At 40.8% G+C, this 24,982-nt stretch overlaps 1 protein-coding gene across 1 annotated transcript in view; it reads right to left on the bottom strand.

Moving 5' to 3' along the window:
• DSCAM (DS cell adhesion molecule) overlaps window positions 1-24,982 on the bottom strand; it is a 744,700-nt gene that overhangs the window by 248,351 nt on the left and 471,367 nt on the right. The window contains exon 12 of the mRNA XM_029214644.1: window positions 17,911-18,030. Coding sequence (XP_029070477.1) covers window positions 17,911-18,030 — 120 coding nt within the window. The remainder of the gene's footprint in view (window positions 1-17,910; window positions 18,031-24,982) is intronic.

Genomic DNA, 24,982 nt, shown 5'->3' with positions numbered 1-24,982 from the left:
TTGAGAAGAATTTGGCTTGTGGTCTATAGTTGGCTGACATCTGATTTAAAGGTATGTAAAAAAAGTATATAGGTGTAAGATAATTGTAAAGTTGGAAGAGGGTGCATATACTAATACTACTCACACACTTGGATTAGTTCTTTATCTCATATCTGGTGTAAAATATCGTAACATCTTTCTAAGTAGAAAAATGGTTTTAATTTATCTTATTCAAAATCAGGGATGAAAAAATTTTTAAAACATAATAGTAGTTTTTAATAACTTCAATATGTTGATTTCCTCAGTATCAGCTACTGACTATTTTATAGAATGAGATGAAATGAACAAAATCATTCTTATCCTTACACCTGTTCACTCCTTGGGAATAGTCAAAAAATTATCAAAATGTATAAAATGAAGAATTACAACAGAAGCATATATAATATAGATCATTTAAAACTTAATCCAGGGGCTTCCCTGGTGGCGCAGTGGTTGAGAGTCCGCCTGCCGATGCAGGGGACACGGGTTCGTGCTCTGGTCCAGGAAGACCCCACATGCCGCGGAGCGGCTGGGCCCGTGAGCCATGGCCGCTGAGCCTGCGCGTCCGGAGCCTGTGCTCCGCAACGGGAGAGGCCACAACAGTGACAGGCCCGCGTACCCCCCAAATAAACTTAATCCATATGAAAGTTCACGGAAGAATTAAAGAAATGTTTGATGGATAATGAACATATCACTAAATGAATGGTTGATTTTGGAAAATAATTGATGAAAGCTATCTCCAAGTTTACCTACTGGGGTTTAAAACATGAGAATTTCAGATTAGGAATCTGTGAATTTTTGGTCAAAATTTTAAACAGTAAAAAAGTAACTTCCCTCTTTTTCTCCTCAAGATCCCATTATCTTGAGGAGAAAAGAAGGGACTATAGCCTTCCTAATTTTTTATAAGCACATATAAAATTGTGCTTTGTCTATACAAAATGGTGTTTATTGTCTAATTACTAAGCACCTACTCTGTGGTGGATCCAAGGCAAGTAGCTATGGTTACAAAAGATGGTGGCCTCTTTGTCAATCTCTCTTTGAGGTCAGAACCCTCACACTGGGTAAATGTGAGTGGCCGTATTGTGAGCCTTCCTATGGAGAGCCTTCCATGAGGGTCTCCTCCAGCCAACAGTCTGTGAGAAGCTGAAACCTGCCAGCAACCACCTGAGTGGGATGAACCTTGATATGACTGAATCCCTGGCCAACAGCCTGAGTGCAGTGCTGGGAGACACCTTGAAATAGAGGACTCAGTTAAGCCATACCCAGATTCCTGCCCCACAGAGATCATAAATGTGCTTTATTATTGTTAAGCCACTAAGCTTTGGGGTAATTTGTCACACAGCAACAGATCCCCAATACACTGTGAAAAACTAGGTAATCAGGAATCCTTTTAGTTCCTCAGTTTCCTCACCTGCAAAATGGAGATAATAATAGATCCTCCTTCATAGGGCAGTGTAGGCATTTAAATTCTTAAGCTATTGTGTGACACACAGTAAGCACACACTATTGCTGTTTTTTTCTACCTTCTGCTTCTATTTATTTAATCAGTTTATGATTAGTTGACTATTTCTTTCCGACTCCACAAGACTAAGGACAATGTTGCAATGAACCTCTCTGCTTGTCCATCAATCCATCAATAGAAAGAAAGATATAGTGGTAGGAGCTCCACTGGATAAATACTTGGAGTGGAATTCTGCACATCCAAGTGTTAAAATATATTGCTAGGTTGCTTAGTAAAAGAGCAATTTTATTTCCTGGGGCTGGGGTTAATTTTTTCCTCACACATGTACATTATTAATCTTTTTGATCTTCATCAATATAGTATATATCCCATTATTTTAATTTACATGGTTTTACTAACTTGTATATTTTTTGGTTGCTTTTGCTTATAGATAGGTCTGAGCATCTTTTTATAAATGTATGCGTCATTTGTACTTGTTCTTTGGTGAACACTCTATCTACATTCTTTGCTCATGTAACTATTGAACTTTGTCTTTTTCGTCTTCATTTGCCAAAGCACTCTGGTTCCTAAAAGTGATTCTATATTCCTATTTTACAAAACTTTACTTTTGTTTGTGTTGTTTCAATCAGGATTGGATGTTGAATATTATCAGCTACCTTTTCATCATCTATTGAGATGATCATACTTTTCTCCTATAAAAGTTTACTGTATCTTTTAAGGATCTGGTTTCATAAATTATAAAATTCCCTCTTAAGGATAATAGTTTCTTTGGGGTAAGGATAAAAAATATTATTAGAAATTAAAAATCAAAGAAAAAGCCTTTGATTTTTATTTAAGTGCTTAAATTTGGTTGACAGTTTGAAAAATCTGTAAAGGCTATTGATACCTTTCTCAAAGTTAACTGCAAGCTGGGAGCCAGATCTAGACTACTACACACAACCTGGAAATTCAGCCAAACGTAGGATTTAAGAAATGTCTCCATAAGGCAGCAAACCAGGAAATCTGAAAATGCTATGGGATTTACAGATTCTGTAAAAATGTGTTACAAATCCCTGAGAACCTAATAAAATGCTGATAGAATGTGAGAAAGTTATAGGATCGTTCACATCAAAAACACAAATGTTTTCTTCTCCTCAAAGAATTTTCACCAGAAAAATACTTACAATATTTGACACATTTATAGTAAAGAATTACAAGATAAAATTTAGCTACATTGCTAAGCTTTCTCAATTAAATAGCTGAAAAGGATTATCTATTAACTCCTATCTTGACCGAGAGAAGCCTCTTCATTACTAAAATGTCCTAATGGAGACAGAGGTAAAGTATAAGTGCAGTTGAAAACCATTAAATCTTTTTTTTTTTCATCAGAAAATGAACCTAACTTGAAGGGATATACCATTTATAAGTGTGACCATGCTTGCTAAACAGAGTAATTCATCCACTATAAGGACAACAATCCCAGCGATGAGTACTGTTTAATTTGAGGGAAGTGGACTTGGCCATGGTTTGGTAGAATTATAGGTCATCTACTTCAGTTTCATCGCTATGGTAAAGAACAAAATTTAACACAGTGCACACAATATTTCAAAATTCTGCAATCTTGTTAGCATAAGGTAAGTACTTTGCATAATTAACTAGAAGATACACTTATAGCAACCAGAAGCCATTAATTAAAACGATGTCAGTTTTCTGTGGATAGCTGGGGTCAAGTGGGGAAAATTTTAATGTTCCATTACATGAAAAGCAAATGTTCACACATTATGTAAGGTACCCACAGAACGACTGAGTATGTTCATATCGTGTGACCTTTATTATTTATTGAAAAGATACACCTAGCAGGACTCTCAAGAACTGAGGGAGTAGGAATAGTGGAAAAAGAATAGCTGAGTATCACCAAGTGAGCCCACTTTGAAGGCAGCAACAAATATGGCCATTGTTTCATCTTTTCTTCCCTCTGAAGTCTTTGCTGATCTGAAGTGAGAGCGCTTGACTAAGAGTCAGCAGAATTGGGCTCCTATGTTATCTCTTAAACTTAGGAGCTCTGCCCTTGAGCAAGTAGCTTATTCTGTCTGCATCCTTAATGTCATCATATATGAAATGGGAAGGAATTCATTTACATACTATATAAATTGTTCACAAGAAAAGGAACAAGACTGCATGAATGCAAATGGGTGTCAATGTCCACATGCTGAGACCAGAAGAAGTTGGCCAGTGAGCACATGCAGAGAGTCGCCTGGCAGGTGGAAGAACATTGTATTGGAGGGGAAGAGAACAGGAAGAAGTAGATCACTTTCTACTCCCTGGGCTGCACCCAAATAATAAGCTATTCCTTCCCCCACCAAGAAGTCAAAACACAGTCCCTTTCGTCCTTATGGACAGGGCGGTGTTTTCCTGAGGAATGAGTTTGTTTTCCTTGCTCAGGGAGAGGGCCCTCTGAGAACAGTTGGTGGGCTGAAGGGAGTGAGTAGCTATAAAGATGGGTGGGGATAGGACGAGGAGAGAGCAAGTACCCAGAGAAACAGCAGGTGCACCCATTTCAGGTGTGGCCGCTGGGAAGGGAACCCTTGATCAGTGACAGAGGGCTGGGTTCCGGGTCCTGTTCCAGAGAAGAATCCCAAAGAGGACAGAGGCACAGTCCTGAGACATGGGTCCAGTTCCAGGCTGGAGGGCTCTTCCCAAGCCCAAAGAAAGAAGCTTCCACACGGTACACGATGTGCACATCATGTTTTGTCTATATGTTTGCATCAGATATTGTCTGTTGATCTTAGCACTACTGCTGCACTTCTAAAGTCTTCCCTAAATTTCAGGGATGGGAAGCCTGAGAAGAACATTTCCCCGGCTGATTTGTCACAGCTCTAGTTTAAATTTCACCAGTGAGAGGCACTTGAATGCGATTTGGAAAGTGCAAGGAAGGAGAAATCGTCATTCTCCTTTAGAAGCAGTAAGTCGATGCATGGGCAGATGCCAAACATCCAAGTCCGGGAGAACAAATTTCGTTTTGGAGCAGCTGGAACCACAGATGGAAGTGGCCTCTCCTGGCTCCCACTTTTGTCAAGCTCCTAAAAGGCAGCTGAATTCCTCCCATCCTTCTAAAAATACGCATGCATCTAATTCCCTGTATTAAATTCCTACTTGATAAAACACTGCACCATAACTGGGACAGCATCAAGGTTACTTCTTTTGTAAATTTGCATATAATTATGTTCACTGTGCAATTCACTTTCTTCTTTTAATCTCTGTATGTCTATCCTGAAGAATTCTATCCAATAAAAACAACTGAACTTAGGTGGCCTAGACTGGTGCCTGCCGAGGGGTTGTTAGAATTTGGTGGTCCACTAGTTTATCATGCTCATTTCATGACTTTTACTCTGTACCTAATCTGCAAGCATCCTTTTTATCATCAAGATGGAACACTGGTCCCTTACTTATCAGAAAATGGAACCATGAACTGCCACGATTCGGCACTTGTTGATGGGACATGCGATACCAGAGGCAGTTTGAATGGCTGGGCTTTGCTGATGTCACCATTGGGCTTTGCATTGGGACCATGGGCTGCGAGCCGCCCCTGCAGCTGTGTCGACCATACAAGGTTTTCAGTCACCTCCTTGGAGCAAGAGATGCCCAAACATTTGTCCTCAGTGTGGCTGTCCCTATCCACAAGAGGATTGTTAGAAAGTTCCTGGGGAAAGACAATGAGAAAAAGGGAAGACAGAGGAGTGGAGAAAAAGAAGGGAGGGCCAGATGGACCCCCGGGGCCATTGTCCTGGTGACTCTACCAAGGCTCGGGTTAACTGCAGTTTCCTTGGGTGGGGGTGGGGCATCTACGATGGTCCTGATGCAGCTCCCAGAGCCACGGAGACTCTGCTTATTTTAGCACAGGGAAAGGCCGCAGCTTTCCATTCCTCGTGAGTTTTATTCTACCATCAAAAGGAAATACACCAATATGATGAACATTCATCTTCTCTGTTCTGCTCACCATCCTTTTCCAAGAACTCATTATTGCTCAGTGAGACCCATTGCTCTTACCTGGGAACAGACAAGCAGAGCTGCTTTTGTTGTACCTGAGGGAACCACATTTGACTTTGAAGTTGGGTTTATTTTCACCACTTACGTCACAGGGAGGTGTCACTTTCTCCTTTTTAGATTCTTTGAGCTCTTTCTCTGCATTTATTCTAGATTCATAGCTTGTCACCTATTTGCATGGGGACAAGGGACACTGGATGATAGGTGAGACTTGATAGCCTCGACGAGCCTGGTGAAGGAGTTTGGAGCGGGTGTTGCTGGAAAGACCCAAGAGGACGACTGCAGGTCCAGTAAACCAGTGGACAGAAGAGGTCGGATGCATGGGGATGGAGGCTTGGAGGCATCCTAACCCATGCAGAAAGCGGGACAGTGGTGAGTCTGGGAGCAGGCGTGGTTAGAGCTCTGGGTGGTAATCAGACAGACAGGCAGGCAGGGAGGTGAGACAGGATTAGATGACCAAGGGCCAAGCAGATGACCAAGACAGAGATCCAGTTTCTAGGACAGGGGTGTGAAAGCAACACTTGGTCTGAGCAAAGTCTGTGATCTGGCATTCAAGGTCAGAGTGTAAGTGGCCACGAGGGTAAAGAAATGAAGCTAAATGCCTTGAATGCTAAAACAAGAAGGAGGCTCAGGCCCGAGGTCAGGACAAGAGTGAAACCTGCAAGGATACAGGAAATAGGATTAAGGGACCAGAGCTTAGGAAGGAACTTTGTGGGTCCAGAGACCCAAGCACAATCCTGACTGGGCCTCCCCACGGAGTTACTTCAATAGGAAACCTCCTGTTTTCCTACAGGGGAAAAGAGGGACAATCTCATTTAAGGGACTTATTATTATTTTGTTCTTTGGTCTCTTGATTGTTTGTCCCCATCCGGACATATCTTTTGAATGGAAAGCAGGGGACCTGCAGTGGGGGCCATCTCTTGACTGCTGAGGAAGAGGTGGCTGCGGTCAACTCAGCAGGGAGGTCTGGAATTGGTTTTGGTAGAAAAAATGTCCTACAATCCACATACTTGAGAACTTGGGCTTGTCCCATGCTGCACATTCTTCATGGCATTTGGAGACATAGGCCTTGGGGATTGTGGAAGGTGCTGGGATGTCACCTTGACTGTGGGAGAGAGGGTGTGGGCAGGACCAAGCTGAAGCATTCCAGGGCAAGGCCCTGAGGTAGGAGGAGGCTCCAGAAGGGTCATCTGAGCACTCCGACCAGGTGTACTGAGCACACATTTGTTTCTCAGTCTAGAATTGAGTACATTGCATGGAAATATCCAGAGAACTGTTGTGAGTGTCAGATTTTTTCCTATGGATTTCTGAACAAAGGATTGAAGTCCCTGTTGGCCCCTATAAAGAGTCTACAGCTTCTGCTAACAACCATCTGAACCTACAAGTGGATCCTCCTCCAGTTCAGATGAGACTTGGCCCTGGCCAACAACTGCAGCCCAATGAGAGATTCCGAAACAGAGCACCCAGCTAAGATGTACCCAGACTCCTAATCCACAGAAATCATGAGATTTTTTAAGTTGCTTTACAAAAAAGAAAATAAAAGGAGTCTATGGCAAGATGGGAGGGTTTTGGCAGATGGGTTGATACCAAACAAAAGAGGACACTTCTGGGACCCAGGAGGTAAGGGACAGCCAGGACCCCTGGTAGAGTATACCTTGTGGGAACAAAAGGACAACTTCCAACAGCTTTCTGGGGACAGAGGGAGATGCCTGAGCAAAAGCAAAACTATTGTGCACCAAATAGTGATGGATTCTTGAATGTCTCCAGGAAAAACTGGAGTTGAGGAAACTTTGATCTCATGTGAATGTGCTACAGGTAAGAGAAGGAAGGGCACAGGGAGGGAGTGAGAGAAATAGGCAGGAAATAGGGGGTCCTATCCCACTGCAGCCTCTCTATGTACTAGAGAGTGGAAGAAGATAGGAACTCCCCCCAGATTAAGGAGCACTTCTCCCTTGCTTGGAAAAGAAAGAGCCACGGACAGCTGCAGAGAGTCAACAAAAACTGGTATAGATGTAACACCTTTCCACCCAGAAAACCAAAGAGGATCAGAAAGAACTATCAGCAGAAGCTTATAAATACTCACTACCACAGACCATAGTAAGAAAGCAATAGCATTTCTAATGGGCATATAAAAAGATTTGAATAAATGGAAAGACTCTCCATGATATTGGCAGGGAAGGCTCAATAGTTTAATGATATTGATGTTCTCCATACTAACCTTTACATTTATTACAGTGTTCCAAATTTTTCAGAATATTTTTTTGGAACTTGATAAAATTAGCCTAACTTTCATCTAGAAGAAATATGCAAATAAAAATCCATGTGAGAAATCTAGGACATTTTTGAAAAAGAAAAAAACAATGAGGGGAAGAGTGTTGTATGAGATATTAAAACATATTAGGAAGAGATAAACTTCTAGTATGCACGGTCCTGATGCCAGACAGACAGTGCAAGAGAGAGAGGGATAAAAAGTGGATTTCAACAGACACATTTCTTTCATAGACTATAAAGGAAGTAAAGTTAGTGGGAAAGGTTGGGCTAGGAAATAAATGGCTGTAGTAGAATTGGGTAACTGTGTGAGCTGAGGTGATGACGACAGTGATGATGATGGTAACAGCGGACGTGCATTGACGAATTGCTACGCCAGGCACCACAATAAATGCTTTCTATGAACCATCTTATTACATCATCACATTACTCCCCTTATTTCATTTGCTTCCCATATGAGGAATCTGTGGTTCATGCAGGCTAAGTAATTTTCCTGGAGTAACACAGACAGATGGTGTGTGTCTGAGGTTTGAACTCAGCCCGCTCTCTTAACTGATGATTTCTACTACTTCTCTTTTACTTTTCTGAAGTAAAGTTCAAATTTAATAAACCTTAATACATAAACAATAGTATTTAAGTTCAAAGGGTTTAAAGATGGTAGCATAAAACCAGCATTAGAACATTATGGAGGTTCCTTAAAAAACTAAATATAGAATTACCATATGACCCAGCAATACCACTCCTGGGCATACACCCAGAGAAAACCGTAATTCAAAAAGACACATGAACCATTGTAAAGCAATTATACTCCAATAAAGATGTTAAAAAAAAAAGACACACGCACCCCAATGTTCATTGCAGCACTATTTACAATAGCCAGGTCATGGAAGCAACCTAAATGCCCATCGACAGACGAATGGATAAAAATGATGTGGTACACATATACAATTCAATATTACTCAGCCATAAAAAGGAATGAAATTGGGTCATTTGTAGAGACATGGATGGACCTAGAGACTGTCATACAGAGTGAAGTAAGTCAGAAAGAGAAAAACAAATACCGTATATTAACACATATATGTGGAATCTAGAAAAATGGTACAGATGAACCGGTTTGCAAGGCAGAAATAGAGACACAGATGTAGAGAACAAATGTATGGACACCGAGTGGGGAAAGCAGGGGTGGGCGGGTGGTGGTGCTGGGATGAATTGGGAGATTGGGATTGACATAAATACACTAATATGTATAAAATAGATAACTAATAAGAACCTGCTGTATAAAAAAAGAAAACAAATTTTTTTAAAAAAACAGCATTTCTTTTCTTCCTGGAAATCATAAAAAAGCAAATGGGAGAAAGAGGAATAGAAAATTCAAACTCTTTTATGCATGAAATTAGGAAATAGCTAGAATTTCAACCACAAAATAGGTGATGGGGCAGCCGACAGTGTATACTGAGCAAAGGTACATGGATGGTGTCAGAGAGTGTTCTAATCTCATACTTTTACATGTACCTGTCCAGTTTTCCCAGCACCACTTATTGAAGAGGCTGTCTTTTCTCCACTGTATATTCTTGCCTCCTTTATCAAAGATAAGGTGACCATATGTGCATGGGTTTATCTCAGGGATTTCTATCCTGTTCCATTGATCTATATTTCTGTTTTTGTGCCAGTACCATACTGTCTTGATTACTGTAGCTTTGTAGTATAGTCTGAAGTCAGGGAGCCTGATTCCTCCAGCTCCATTTTTCATTCTCAAGATTGGTTTGGCTATTTGGAGTCTTTTGTGTTTCCATACAAATTGTGAATTTTTTTGTTCTAGTTCTGTGAAACATGCCATTGGTAGTTTGATAGGGATTGCACTGAATCTGTTGATTGCTTTGGGTAGTAGAGTCATTTTCACAATGTTGATTCTTCCAATCCAAGAACATGGTAGATCTCTCCATCTATTTGTATCATCTTTAATTTCTTTCATCAGTGTCTTATAATTTTCTTCATACAGGTCTTTTGTCTCCTTAGGTAGGTTTATTCCTAGATATTTTATTCTTTTTGTTGCAATGGTAAATGGGAGTGTTTTCTTGATTTCACTTTCAGATTTTTCATCATTAGTGTATAGGAATGCCAGAGATTTCTGTGCATTAATTTTGTATCCTGCTACTTTACCAAATTCATTGATTAGCTCTAGTAGTTTTCTGGTAGCATCTTTGGGATTCTCTATGTATAGTATCATGTCATCTGCAAACGGTGAAAGCTTTACTTCTTCTTTTCCAATTTGGATTCCTTTTATTTCTTTTTCTTCTCTGATTGCTGTGGCTAAAACTTACAAAACTATGTTGAATAATAGTGGTGAGAGTGGGCAACCTTGTCTTGTTCCTGATCTTAGTGGAAATGGTTTCAGTTTTTCACAAAAATAAGCTCAAAATGGATTAAAGACCTAAATGTAAGGCCAGAAACTATCAAACTCTTAGAGGAAAACATAGGCAGAACACTCTATGACATAAATCACAGCAAGACCCCTTTTGACCTACCTCCTAGAGAAATGGAAATAAAAACAAAAATAAACAAATGAGACCTAATGAAACTTGAAAGCTTTTGCACAGCAAAGGAAACCATAAACAAGACCAAAAGACAACCGTCAGAATGGGAGAAAATATCTGCAAATGAAGCAACTGACAAAGGATTAATCTCCAAAATTTACAAGCAGCTCATGCAGCTCAATAACAAAAAAACAAACAACCCAATCCAAAAATGGGCAGAAGACCTACATAGGCATTTCTCCAAAGAAGATATACAGAGCACCAACAAACACATGAAAGAATGCTCAACATCATTAATCATTAGAGAAATGCAAATCAAAACTACAATGAGATATCATCTTGCACCGGTCAGAATGGCCATCATCAAAAAATCTAGAAACAATAAATGCTGGAGAGCGTTTGGAGAAAAGGGAACATTCTTGCACTGCTGGTGGGAATGTAAATTGATATAGCCACTATGGAGAACAATATGGAATTTCCTTAAAAAACTAAAAATAGAACTACCATACAACCTAGCAATCCCACTACTGGGCATATACCCTGAGAAAACCATAATTCAAAAAGAGTCATGTACCAAAATGTTCATTGCAGCTCTATTTACAATAGCCAGGAGATGGAAACAACCTAAGTGTCCATCATTGTTTGAATGGATAAAGAAGATGTGGCACATATATACAATGGAATATTACTCAGCCATAGAAAGAAACGAAATTGAGTTATTTGTAGTGAGGTGGATGGACCTAGAGTCTGTCATACAGAGTGAAGTAAGTCAGAAAGAGGAAAACAAATACCGTATGCTAACACATATATATGGAATCTAAGAAAAAAAAAGTTATGAAGAACCTAGGGGTAAGACGGAAATAAAGACACAGACCTACTAGAGAATGGACTTGAGGTTATGGGGAGGGGCAAGGGTAAGCTGTGACAAAGTGAGAGAGTGGCATGGACATATATACACTACCAAATGTAAACTAGATAGCTAGTGGGAAGCAGCCGCATAGCACAGGGAGATCAGCTCGGTGCTTTGTGACCACCTAGAGGGGTGGGAGGGAGGGAGACGCAAGAGGTATGAGGATATATGTATATGTATAGCTGATTCACTTTGTTATAAAGCAGAAACTAACACACCATTGTAAAGCAATTATACTCCAATAAAGATGTTAAAAAAAAAAAAAGGTACATGCAGAAAGACAAGGCGAGATGGACCACGGCTGGGACTCTGGGCAAGCATCAGCAGCGTATGCATCGTGAAGGCGGGGAGCACATCTGAGGGGCAACAGACATCAGCGACCATGGTGTGCACAGGCCGGGTGAGGCAGCAGCTTCTGTGGACCTGCTGTGTGTCTTAGATCAGTGAAGGAGGGTTCAGGGAGGAACCAGATACTTGCACAAAGCAATCTGTTCCTGGGGATATGCATTTTCTTCAAATGTGAGCACTCAAAAGGAAGCCAGGATCTAGCAAAGATACTACAAGGAAAATGGAAGAATAAAATAGAGACAGAAATCTATAGTGAAATCTCCTCAGAAGAACGCCATGATTGAGATGAAAGCTGTGAATAAAATAGCTACTTGTCTATGAAGCAAGAGCTCAAGAGAGAATGAAATGTGAGCTGGCAGAACTGGAGAAAGAAGGGAAAATATTAAATCACAAAAATGAAGGCAAAATTGGAGAGAGCACAAAGGAGAATAGACTTTGTGGGGAAAAAGATGTAGAGAATAAACATGAGAAGATATCCAATAAAGTAAAATGGGAGTAAATCAGTTAAAAAATCAGAGAGAAAATGACACCCTCTGGAAGACAGGTGAAGGGAATCTGATGGCACCGTAATCAGAGACCCAGGTCACCATGCTACCTCCTGGGCAGAGGCAGAATACCCGGATCTTAAAGGAACAAAGACAGAAATCTATTGAGCACCTTAAACTGTTTTCAAAAATACCTGGGAACAAATCTGGAAATTAATTCCATAACTTTGTTGACATGTTGCAAAAAGATGACTTCTGCACCCTAACCCTTGAAAAGACCCAAATTGGTGCCAGGTGTCACCCATCCCCTTCTCTCGGAACAAAGTCAGTTCATTCTGTTGTCTTAGTTTGTATATTTTCTGTGACTTGAGATACACTTTGAATATACACACCCACAAATGCAAAGCACGGAAGAGAACAAATATTTACAGACATGATTCGAGAAGAATTTTCTTACATAAAAGATGATTTGAATCTACATATTAAATAGGCACATGACACATCTGGGGGAAAAGTGACCCCACATGCATAACATCAAGGCATAGACTATACATTTACTGGACTTCAAAGTCAGCTCTTCGGTGCATGCAGGCAAAAAAAAAAAAAAAAAAAAGTAGTTTCTAAGGAGAAATCAGGCAGCTTCTGTTCCCTCACAGGAAATAATGCAAGTTACCAACTCCTACAAGCTAAACTCACTTTATGTGCAAAAAAGGCAAGAGGCAAGCCATTGTGAAGAACAAACCTGGAATATTCCTTGCTGGAAAACTGTAGCTAAAGGACTAGCATTGAGCAGGGGATCAATCTAACATAGAACTGAGGTGATACCAAAGTGGGGCATACACTGGCTGAGCAGAACGTGGAAGGGATAAGCCCTGACCACGGAGAAGGCATTTATTGATAAAAAATTAGGATACTTAGAAAATGTATCATTGCGTATACTAAGAATTCGGTTGTGTCTACAGAGAATGAGGCCCAAACTTCTGATCTTGATCCTGGGCCAATTTGCTCTCCTGACATTGCTCTGTTTCAGTAAGTGGCACTTCCACTGTCCTCAAAGACCTGGGCATCCTGTTGGACTGCTCCCTTTCTCTTCGACATCCAGTCCATCAGCCAGATGAGTTCAGAAATCAACTACTCCTCCCCTCTTGACAGCTTGTCCAGGCCACATCACAGCAAAGGCCTGCTAACCGGTCTCCAGCTGCAATTCCTGCCTTCCACCTAGGGCCGACAGGGTCCTTTGAAAACTCTAGGCAGAGCACATGGCATCTCTTAATTACTCCAATAGACTGCTAAGTTCTGGTGTCCGCAGGGCAGCAGAAGAAAGGAGAGTGCCGCTGTCACAACTCTGATCCACTGCCTGCATTCCCCCCGCCCACCCCCGCCAGGCAAAGCCACATCTTTAAGGTCATCGATGAGGAATCTGACCTGCTGGGACCTCAAGAACCTCCTTTCACTCCACTGCAGTGAGTGAACAGGACCCAGCTCCATTGTCCACCTTGGTGCTTCTGGAACATTCCAGGTATAAACCCACTTCTGCCCCGGCTTTGACCCCTTGACCTTCAGTGCTCCCCCCAGATATTCACATGGCTCATCTCCCATTTCTTTTAAGTTTCTGCTCAAACATTACCTTCTTCTGGGGCCTCCTCTGGTAACCCTATTTTAAATATAAACTACTCCCCACTGCTCTCCCACTCTCTACACCAGGCATGCCCTGACTCTTGTCCTTGGACATTCCTCCGACCAAAGCATCCCTGGAGGTCAGAAGTGGCCCTATTTCTGGATGGCCAGAGAGCAAAAGATGTGCAGTCAGCCCCTCTTTCCCCTTTAGCAGCTAAAAAGGGGATGGTCCAGGTCCCCAGGACAGCAACTGAAACCCACTTCCTCCACTATAAATGACATACATTTGCTTAGCTATCGATTTCTGTGAGCACAGGTAAGGCCCACCATGGTATTAAACCCTGATTTTTTTTTTCAAATCTCTTTTTGACAAGAAGCCTTGTTTGTTCATGTAAAAAAAAAAAAAATCAGGAGACAGAATTGAATGTCTTAGACTTTGTGTATCCAGACCCAAGGTCAAAACTGTAATAACATTATTTTTCAGGAAAGATTGTTTCATTTCTGCAATAGCTGCCCTTAAACCACTGCAATTTACTCTGGAATTCTGAAGCTTCAGGATTAAATTGCATCTCTTGGAGAATGAGTCTGGGGTGTGTGTGTGTGTGTGTGTGTGACATAGAACTGCACTTATGCTCTTAGTGACTATTTGATTATGGGAAACATATTCCATAAGCAAGGCTAAATTTTTCTTAAGAAACATCTTTGCTACTTGCATGATTAAAATAATAATATACCACTTCCCCTATTCTATTGAAAAATATTTTAAAAAAACAAGCATAATACCTGGCATTTCTCATCATAAGAAACAGGCACTACTATAAACTGTGGGAAGGAGTGTAGATGAAAAAAATGATGACAAGTGGCCAATACGTATTGAAATCTATAGAAATTGCTTACTCTTTGAACCACAATTCTACTTATAGGAGTTTATCACCAGAGAGAAAATGGACACGTGTACAGAGATCAATGAGATAGAAGTCACTGTGACATTTTTACGATAGTGAAAAACTGGGAAAAAACACAATATCCAACAGTAGTGTGGGACACACCTGGTTGCCAAGCATCCATCCTCCCCCTTAGTGAAATAGCCTGGGTTGTAGTCACGACGGCCGTATGCTTAGCTATAACACAACTTGTAGAACCCCTGTGGCGAGGGCCGACCTGGCCAGTGAGACATGAGCAGAATTGATTTATCACACAGTCTGGAGAGGTCCTTAGAGGGAACTGACTCAGGTGGCTGTGAGAGCCTTCTCTCTGTGGTCTTCATCGTCCATGGAAATGTGCAAGTGGCCACTGGACCTTAGTAGCCATTGACTGATGGTGGGAGATGCTTTCGAAGAGTGATAGAGAGATAGATGTAAACAGTGTGGGTCCCTGATGACTCAGGGGAGAAAAACTAATCCTGCTCTATCTACTCCCAGACTCCTCTTATGAGAAGGAGTAAACCCTTGTGGCATTAAGTCACTGAATTCAGTCCTAACAAAGGCAAGAGAAGTTAGATGTATTTATTGATGTATGAATAGAAACTCAACAGAGACATTAAAAAGTCACAGTGAACACCCATATTTGTTGCCATGGAAAGACATTCATAGCCTATTATTAACTGAAGAAAGGAGGTTGTAGATCAGGAAGACTCACATGCTCGCAATTTTTTAAAAAACACAAAATTATATGTATATCTACAGGTATATATATTTTCCAGGGAGACAGGTCTGAAAAGCTAGATGAAAGTTTACAGTATCGGGACTTCCCTGGCAGTCCAGTGGTTAAGACTTCACCTTCCAATGCAGGGGGTGTAAGTTCAATCCCTGATCAGGGAACTAAGATCCCACATGCCTCATGGCCCCCCAAAAAAACAAAACATAAAACAGAAGCAGTATGCTAACAAATTCAATAAAGACTTTAAAAATGGTCCACATCAAAAAAATATCTTAAAAAAAAAGTTTGCAGTATTTATCTTTGGTTATCTTTGAGTGATGTTTTTAAAGGGGGATTTTAACTTTTAAAAATTTGTTTGCTGCAATTTTAAAATTTTTCCTTAATGATTTTAAATTGCATATCAAGTTCAAAGGTAAAAAGGCTTCTATAATTTAATTTGCACATCAGTGATGGGAAGGAATAAGATGTCTGTAACACCCATAACAAAGGGTTATTTAATCTATGAAAAACACTCTTTCAAATAAATGAGACATGGAGATGAGTGTGAGAGTAACATGAATGAGAAATTCTCCAAATGGGAAAATGAAATGGTCTGTAAACAAAGGCTAAAACATTTTCAACATCATTAGTAATCTAAATTTGTAAATTAAGACAGGAATTTGTAAATTAAAACAATTCACCCATCACATAGTAAAGACTAAGGAAAAAAGGATACTATCTAGTTGGCAAGGGTGCAATACATACACAGCTTCATACTACTGGTCAGTGTGTAAATTGCCCTAATATTTTCCAATGTGTCCTGGTCCAGTGCAGACCAAGAGCCTTCAGTGTGATCACAGTATTTCACTTCTAGGGATTATACAGACATTTCTCCAAAGAAGACATACAGATGGCCAACAGACACATGAAAAGACACTCAACATCACCAACTGTTAGAGAAATGCAAATCAAAACTACAATGATGTATCACCTCACACCGGTCAGAATGGCCATCATGAAAAAATCAACAGACAATAAATGCTGGAGAGGGTGTGGCGAAAAGGGAACCCTCCTACACTGTTGGTGGGAATGTAAATTGGTGCAGCCACTATGGAGAACAGTATGGAGGTTCCTCAAAAGAAAAAAAAAGAAAAGAAAAGAAAAGAAAAGGAAAGCAACCACACATATGCACATTGAACTAACACACGAGGCTGTTCACTTCTGCAGTGTTTGTAATAGTGAGAAATGGAAAACAACCCAAGAGAAAGAAAGAACATCCACACAATGTCAAGCATTAGAAATAATTTTGAAGAAGATAAGCATCATGGGAAATGTTTGTAACATCTATATAAACTACATCACATCGATATAAAGTACATTAAGTCAAATGGATGCTATTTGTTTCCATGTAATGCAACATAGGGCTACAAGTATGGCCCCAAGTAAAAAGTCACACGGGTAGATACTCTGAATAACGGGCTTTTATTTTGGGATAAAGTGCTTTTCACATGGACAATGTATGTGGCATGCTACAGGGGAGTAATCTCAGGGATTTAAAACAAATTTAATTGATTCTCCCCCCAACCAAATGGTATCTATCCCTCTCTTTCCTCCCTCTGCTCCTCCACCCTAAAGGAAATACACCAAAAGGGAACTGTGGCAAGTATGCCGTTTGTTTTTCTCTGATTGCTGTTACTTTCACAATAAGAAAATGCAACACAGTATATACCTTAAGTCTTAAGATTGTTAGGGAAAAAAAACATGATTTATTTATTTGTTGTTTGTTCATCCTATCAGTATATATTTGGCCCTCACCTGTTTCAAAAATTACTGAAGGAAGTTATGTGAATGAGAAAGGAAAGAGTATTTCTAACACGTTCGTAAGCATAGCTAAGGAAACTTTCCTGGAGAAGGTGATAAGATAGAAATAAATTATTTTTACCATGTCTAGAATGGTTCCCTCATTAGTTTCCAACACTGCTCATTTTAATTTATGTAATGTTTACAGTGTTACCTTAATACTGGGAAACATTGCTTTGCCTTTGAAGAGAAAGCAAGATTAAGGGTGAAATTTTGCTTTTAAAAAGAGACTACCAAGGAGATGATAGGTAGCTTTTTATATCTATGGTATCTAGGTAAATAAAACAACCAGAAGTTTTATTTTAACCTTCTAAAGCCCCTTACCCTTACTTATCTAAATACTGGGGAAATAATTTTCCAACAATGAGTAATTCTGACAACTTATACTTGTTTTTCCATGTGTATGGGCTTGCAGGGGTCCCCAAGCAGATCATGGTCATCCAACATAGGTAGTCAAGGTAGAGCTTTCCCAGGTAGTCAAGGTAGAGCTTTCCCAGGTGCTGAAATAACTTACATAAACTGCCTCCCCTACCCGGTCTTTCCAAGGGCATGTTATACAAGAACATTTCATGGCCCAAATGAAAACACTTAGGTGGGTTACTAGGGGTGTATGTGAAGGATGGATACACTTGGTGGAGGTGGGGACATATATATTTGTAAGAAACATCTCTGCAAGAAATGCTCATCTCATCCTTTAGAATATAACATACATTTGGTAGATAACAAGCAAATCAAGTAACTTCATACCTTTAGAGAATTTCCACACGATGGTGGGTACAGGATAACCCTCAGCTGAGCAATTGAGGATGACAGGCTTGCCATAAATCCCATCTTGGTCCCGTGGCTGAACCACAAACTTGGGAGGAACTGAAAAGAGAGAAATGCCACCAGTAATTCAGACAAGACTGTGGATTATTAAAGCTGTGATTTTAAGAAATCCAAGAATTTTAACAAGCGTGAAAGCACAAAGAATGCTTTACATATATGTGAAAATAAAGCAGAGGATTTGTAATTAGGGACCAATTAAGGAAGCAATTTCAGTGCAGGTGATTTTTCTTATTATATCAATGATCTGATGCAGATGGAAGTTGCTTTGCACTGGACTGTGGAGTGTGGCAGCTTGACTCAACCAAGGGAATGTGACATTCTGTTTTTGATCTGTGTTATGGAAGATCTTCAGGGATCCATTCTTGGGTATGAAATGTTTTTAAAGCATCCAATATCTATTCTTCCTCTAACAGGAGATGAAGGGAGAATTAATAGTCTCTTCCTAAAGGCAGTAAAGAACACAACATGGTATTGAACATTTCCTAAAAATCTGATAAAGACACATAGACCATTATTTCTGACATCAGTACCCTTCTGAGCCAAAAAGGGACTATGGAAACCAGTTGAAGGGAGGTGCCATGAAGGCTTTATAGAGTACCAATTTGAAAGAAAAAAAACAAACAAACAGATTAAGTAACTGCTTATTTGGTGAGTTTTGTGAGATGCTGAAAAAAACACCAGCCCTACCCAAAATATACACATGCACTCTGCTTAAAAAATACCTGCCAAGAGAACATAAATGTTTTGAGTTGTTCTTGTGATTTTAAGAGTATTCAAGTCTTCTCTTAAAGAGAAGATACAGATTCTTCTAAGAAAGGTACCATCTAAAGGTGATAGGATCCAGAAATCTTTTCCAGCAGATCAGTGACTAATTACAGGATGGATTTTCAATGAGACTGTCACGAGACTAGGTGAGAGGACATAGATTATGTCCACCATGTATCAGATACTTAGCAAATGTGGGAGTTCTTCCCCTCCTTTCCACAACTCCTGATAAGGCTAATCTTGTCTGCATTGCAATTTCCAGAATTCTTCATTTTGAGGCAAAAATGTGGTCCTATGTGTTAAAGATATATAGGAATTCCAGCCACCACATGAAATGGACTGGGGAGAAGTTTAGAGTCTACACTAGTTAGGATCTTAGGAGCATGTTGAAATGGCATGAGCCATAGTGAACATCATTTTGCCTATCAAACAGCCAAGGAGAGGGGAATAAAATCAAAAGAAGCAGCTAGAGATGGGACTCACTGCTGTGTTTCTGGAAGAAACAACACAGAGTGATGGCTAAGAGCACAGAACCAAAGGCTAAACACCTGGATTTGATCTCCAACTTTGCTACTTCTAGGTGGGTCACCTTGTGTAAGCTGTCAAGTGTTTCTTAGCTTCGATTTCCTTATCTATAAACTGGGAACTCTTTTTTTTTTTTTTTTTGCGGTACACGGGCCTCTCACTGTTGTGGCCTCTCCGTTGTGGAGCACAGGCTCCGGGCGTGCAGGCTCAGCGGCCATGGCTCACGGGCCCAGCCGCTCCACGGCATGTGGGATCTTCCCGGACCGGGGCACAAACCCGTGTCCCCTGCATCGGCAGGCAGACTCTCAACCACTGTGCCACCAGGGAAGCCCCCTTATCACTTTTAAAAAATATATTTACATTCTATAGACTACATTTGTCTCAGAATACCACCTAAATGAAATAAAATTGCTCACTATGAAAAGACCCATTGGCTGTGCAAATTATTTAATTAAATAATGTGCACGTTGGAAACTGTGTTTATTAATGATGTTAAAGCTGGACACACCTGCATTTACTAAATTAACCAACACTCCTACAACACTTCATATCTTCCAGGCACTTCTGACAACTTTTATAATCTTAATTCATGTTATCCCCATACCAATGCTATAAAATGAGTTCCCAGGTCTTCCCTGGTGGCGCAGTGGTTGAGAGTCCGCCTGCCGATGCAGGGGACATGGGTTCGTGCCCCGGTCCGGGAAGATCCCACATGCTGTAGAGTGGCTGGGCCCGTGAGCCATGGCCACTGAGCCTGTGTGTCTGGAGCCTGTGCTACGCAACAGGAGAGGCCACAGCAGTGAGAGGCCCGTGTACCGCAAAAAAAAAAAAAAAAAAAAAAAAAATGTGACAAGGTGTGTCTGTCTCATGGTGAGCAAATTATTCCTAGGAAAGAAATGCTGGAGATTTTATAGAGCAAAGTTTTCTAGTAAAATTAATCTAACAACCACAAAGGTAGATTGCAAAGTTTAAGACATCACATCAGAATCATTCTGTCCAGGGTGGAAGGTAAATATGCAATCATGTACATTCTATTTGGCTCAAATTCTGCTAAGAGCAAGGAATCTCTTGTCAAATGGGCAGGGTAGCTAATCTCTTGCATTTCCTCTGGAAGAATGTCTAATTATAATTGATCCATGATCCCTCCCCTCGATTTGGTTCTAAGCCAAAGCAATATTATTTAAAAACCGATCACAGAGGTTTACATGGAAAATAACCACTGACATATTGTAAGTGTAAGGCAATTACTGAAGGAAATGGCCCATAAAATTGAGAATTATCTTTCATATGCCCCTCTTTAATCTCCTTGTATCAGGTACTGATGATTCTTTCTTGCAAATGTGTCACATATCCTCAAATTCTCTTCATCTTCATTGCCGTGTCCTAGTCATGATGGGTAGACAGGGTGTGCGGTGAAGTGCCTCCATCCATCTGGTTTCAGCACCGCAGGGTGGACAGCTCCATGCATTTTGCCAGGGCACCACACCAAGAACAGGAGTCTCTCTTTGCTGCCTCAGGGCCTTCTCTAAAGTAACAAACACTCACCTTCATGGGTGCAACCAGTGAGGGGTGGGCGTCGGGATAAATGCCCTGCGTCTCCATCCTCCAATCCTATTGGACAACTCTAAGGTGTGCTCTATGTCTGTGCTTCTCAAACACCAGAGGGTGTCAGAATCACCTGAAGAATTGATTAAAACCCAAGTTGCTGAACCCTGTCCCTAAAAGTTTTGACCCAGTAGGTCTGAGGCAGGATCCAAGACACTGCCTTTTCTAATAAGCTCTCAGGTGACGCTGAGGCTGCAAGTCCAGAGACTACCTTTGAGAACAACTGTTCTGTGTGATGCCTTGGAAGGTTCCCAGAAGGAATGAGCCCCAGTTGCCCACAGCAGCAACTAGCTCATTAAAGCAACTTCTACTGATTTTTCCCCCTCCTTTCCTAATCTCATTTCCCTTCATTCTTTCACTCTGGGATCCAGGAATTACATCTCAAATAAGTGATCTACAGCCAGTCCTATACCTCACACTCTGCTTTCAGGGGGACTTAACCTGAGACAAGGCTAAAACTGGCTCTTATCTGGATTTATGAAACAGCTTTCTAACTAGTCTACCTGCTACCTACTGGCCCACTCGAATGCATTCTGCACACAGTGGCCTGAAAGATCCTTCTAAGAGAGAAATCACATGATGTGACTTCCCTGCTTAAAGTCATCAGTGCCTTCGCATTGTCCCTTGACATAACTGAAACCCTTATAATATTTTGAAGGCTCTTTATGACTTGGGTCCTTGCACTCTAGCTTCATCTCTTGATGTTTCCTCTTGTAAGCTTTGTTTCAGTCTATCTGTTCTCCAGCTCCCCCTGGGTCTTCACATAGGCTTCTGTATTTCTTTGTTTAACAAATTATCAGTTAGTTGTATTTACATCTCAGCTCAAATTTCACTTAGTGTGGGACACATATTCTGATGCTGTGGACAAGACTGAGTGCCTCCACAGAATCCTGCGTTATCATGTTATAGCCTTTACCACATGTTTGGTGTTGCTGGTTTAAATGCCTGTCTCCCACATCTGGCTGCACACCTGGGAGAACAAGAACCATGCCTTTCTCGCAGGCCATCACATCCCAGCACATAACACAGTGCTGGAACATAGAAAGTATTCTGCAAATATCTGTTGAATGGACAAATCAATAAATGGATATTATTGTTCCAGTTTTAAAGACTAGGAAACAGACCCTATCCAAAGTAGCAATGGCTCCGTTAATAACTCAGATCAGAGTGACCCCAATGCACAAGGTCTTTGAGGAGTACGGGTCTAGAAGCACCATCTAACAGAAGAAAGCACAGAGCACTGCAGGAGGATTTTGGCCAACGAGATACAGAACTGAAGGTGGAAGGATGCAGAGCTGTCGGCACTGTCATGATTTTGGCCAAAACTTAGGATAGGACCTAAAGACTGAAGACTCTGTATTGTCTCGGTTATAATTCCTCAAAGTTGCTGGTTTCCTTTTTTTTTTTTTAACTATATTTTGGTTTCCTTTTATTTGCAGAACACTTTATTTGTGGTGAACATATCCACCAATATAGCTGGCTTTCCAATAGAGAGACTTTTCCAGTGGGGATGAGGGTGATTAAAGAGATAGAAGGGATGGGTTCAACCAAATAATTATGTCGCATCCCCAAAAGGCAATGCAGGCCACTGTTGCCATACATTTCTATGAATCATAATTGCGTGCACATGCAATACTCCTGTCACCCTAAAAAGAGTCACGTGAGATGTATATGTTCTAAAATACCCAAATCCTGTCATGGGACCCATGTAGCCTGACACTATCTGAAATCTTGAAGGGATTCCTTTGAGAGACTTGCCTGCTTCATGATGCTTAAGATGAGGGTTGTTTAAAATACGTGATTTTTGGCTTTGGTCTGTTTATTAAAGGGAAGAATTATTTTTTGCTGTTTTTAAGGGAGTAATAGGACAGGTATACAATAGGACAGGAATTTTTCAGTGTTAGGTGCAGTCCAGTGTTTTATGATTGGAACTCATGGCCTCTAAGTAGCTATATATTTCCAAAGAATGGATGTAGGTTTCACTAACTGTCAACAGGGACAGGGATTCAGTTTTATTGAAGGTAAACCAGAAGCTACTTGGTGGTGGCAGCGGAAGACAGGGGTCTTGTGTAGATAAATATTGCCATTCTCTGCTGTATGGCATTTAGTCAAGATAGTAATTGATCAAAGTCTAGGTAAGAGTTAATTTATGACACTGGAAATTAACCTCCAGTGGCTTCCTGTCATACCCAGAATAGATAACCGCCACCCCCCGTTCTCTCCTACTGAACAGTGAGCACATTGGTCTCTTGCTGTACTTTGAACCCACAAAACCCACTCCTGACTCAGGGTCTTTGTACCTGTTTGTCTCTCTGCCTGTAACTCGCTTCCTACAGAGAGACCTGTGACTCACCCCCTCACTTTGGTCAAGTCTCTTTTCAAAAATCTCTTCAGAAAGGCTTACCCTGTGCATCTGAAAATTCCATTCCCTTATCACTGTCAATCCTCCTATCAAGCTTTACTTTTCATACCACAGGTAGACACCTGACATCATTTGTGTGTTCATTGCCTCTCTCCTGCTCTGAAAAATGTAAGGTTTTTTTAACTTTTTACTTTATATTGGAGTATAGTTGATTAACACTGTTGTGTTAGTTTCACGTGTACAGCAAAGTGATTCAGTTATACATATACATATGTATCTACTGGTTTTCAAATTCTTTTCCCATTTAGGTTGTTACTAAGTTTTATGGGGCAGGGACTTGCTCTCTGTGTGTTGATCACCATGGTACCCCCAGTACTCACAGCATCTATTATAAAATAGGTGCTTGACAAGTATTTGTTGGAAAAATGAATGGATGAATGAAGCAAAATGATAGCATGAATATAGTATCATAAACTGGGTCCACAAACAGCAACCAGATAGTGGCCTTGTATAAGTTTTCTTTTTCCTGCCAAATAAAGGTCAAGTAAGGGCTTTTTAGATAATGTATTTGTTTCACTGTGTGCCAGCTCACCATTAAAAGCCAGAAACAACAGACCCGTCATAAGATATAAAGAAGTGTAAGAAAACTGACCTTTGGAATCGCAGATAGGAAATCACAGTGTTGGTAGCTTTCCTCGCAGTGGTGCTGAGCCAATAATAGAACCAAAGGGCAGGTGTGTTTTGCCATTAAGTTCAGTCCTTTCCCTCAAAGCGGCTTCATCTATGCCAAGGTCACCCAACTGAGTGTGACATTAGGGTGATCATCCATCCACTGCCAGTGTAAGTCATGAGGCACATGCATAAGTGCCAAGGGTTTTTTCTTTTAACTTCTTATGATAACAGCGAATTTATTTTAAATTAAGTCTTCATAAATCTTCCCATTGACCCAAACTATAAAAATGTGCTTAGCTTTACAATGGCCCAAGGTCATATGACTCTGGTGTAAGGAATAACCAGGAACTGGGTTCCCAAATTCCATTTCAATCCTACCCTTTTATCCTATACCTCAGCCTTAAGGTCTCAGTTATCACCTCTACCTTCCACACACAATTTATCCCCAACTGCTTCAGCTTCTGCAAAAATATATTGCACTATTACCTTTTTGACTGTATTCCCTAGGCCACCATTCTAATTAATTGCCTGATACTTGGGATTACCCCCAGCCTCTTCTATGTAATGTGTCCTCAATCATGTACCAAAGTCATGCAGATGTGAGTGGAAGGAAGGGAGAAACAGAAGAAGAGCCGGAAAGGGAGTTACCACCTGCTGGCTTATTATGTGCCAGGTGCTGTGATAAATACCTACTTTTTTTTAACCCTCAGAAAACCCCTATTGACTATTCTCCCATTTTAGGAATAAGAAAATTGGGGTAAAAATAGCTTAAGGAATTTACTCAAGATCACACAGCTAATAGGTGTCCAAATTGTGATAGGGATGGAAGGAAAAAGAGAGGCGAGGGAAGCAGGGATGGGGTCTGGGGGGTCAGTTGACAGGCCAAGGGGTCTTCCCTGGGTTCCCTCATCTGTAGAGACACAGCCCACTGACTGCTACCAGACTGGTCTGCCACCCCCAAAGGCAATCAATTCCAGGACTTCTGAGGTTCCCCATCACTTCCTACATCAAGCATGTATTTGTTCAAGGCAACAAGCAGGCGGGCTAACTATGATAATGGCA

The sequence above is a fragment of the Monodon monoceros genome, unplaced genomic scaffold, assembly GCF_005190385.1.
Source record: "Monodon monoceros isolate NGI ecotype Baffin Bay Population unplaced genomic scaffold, NGI_Narwhal_1 Super_Scaffold_11, whole genome shotgun sequence".
Lineage (NCBI taxonomy): Eukaryota > Metazoa > Chordata > Mammalia > Artiodactyla > Monodontidae > Monodon > Monodon monoceros.
Note: the sequence above shows the minus strand (reverse complement) of the source record. Positions and strands in the feature narration are given on the sequence as shown.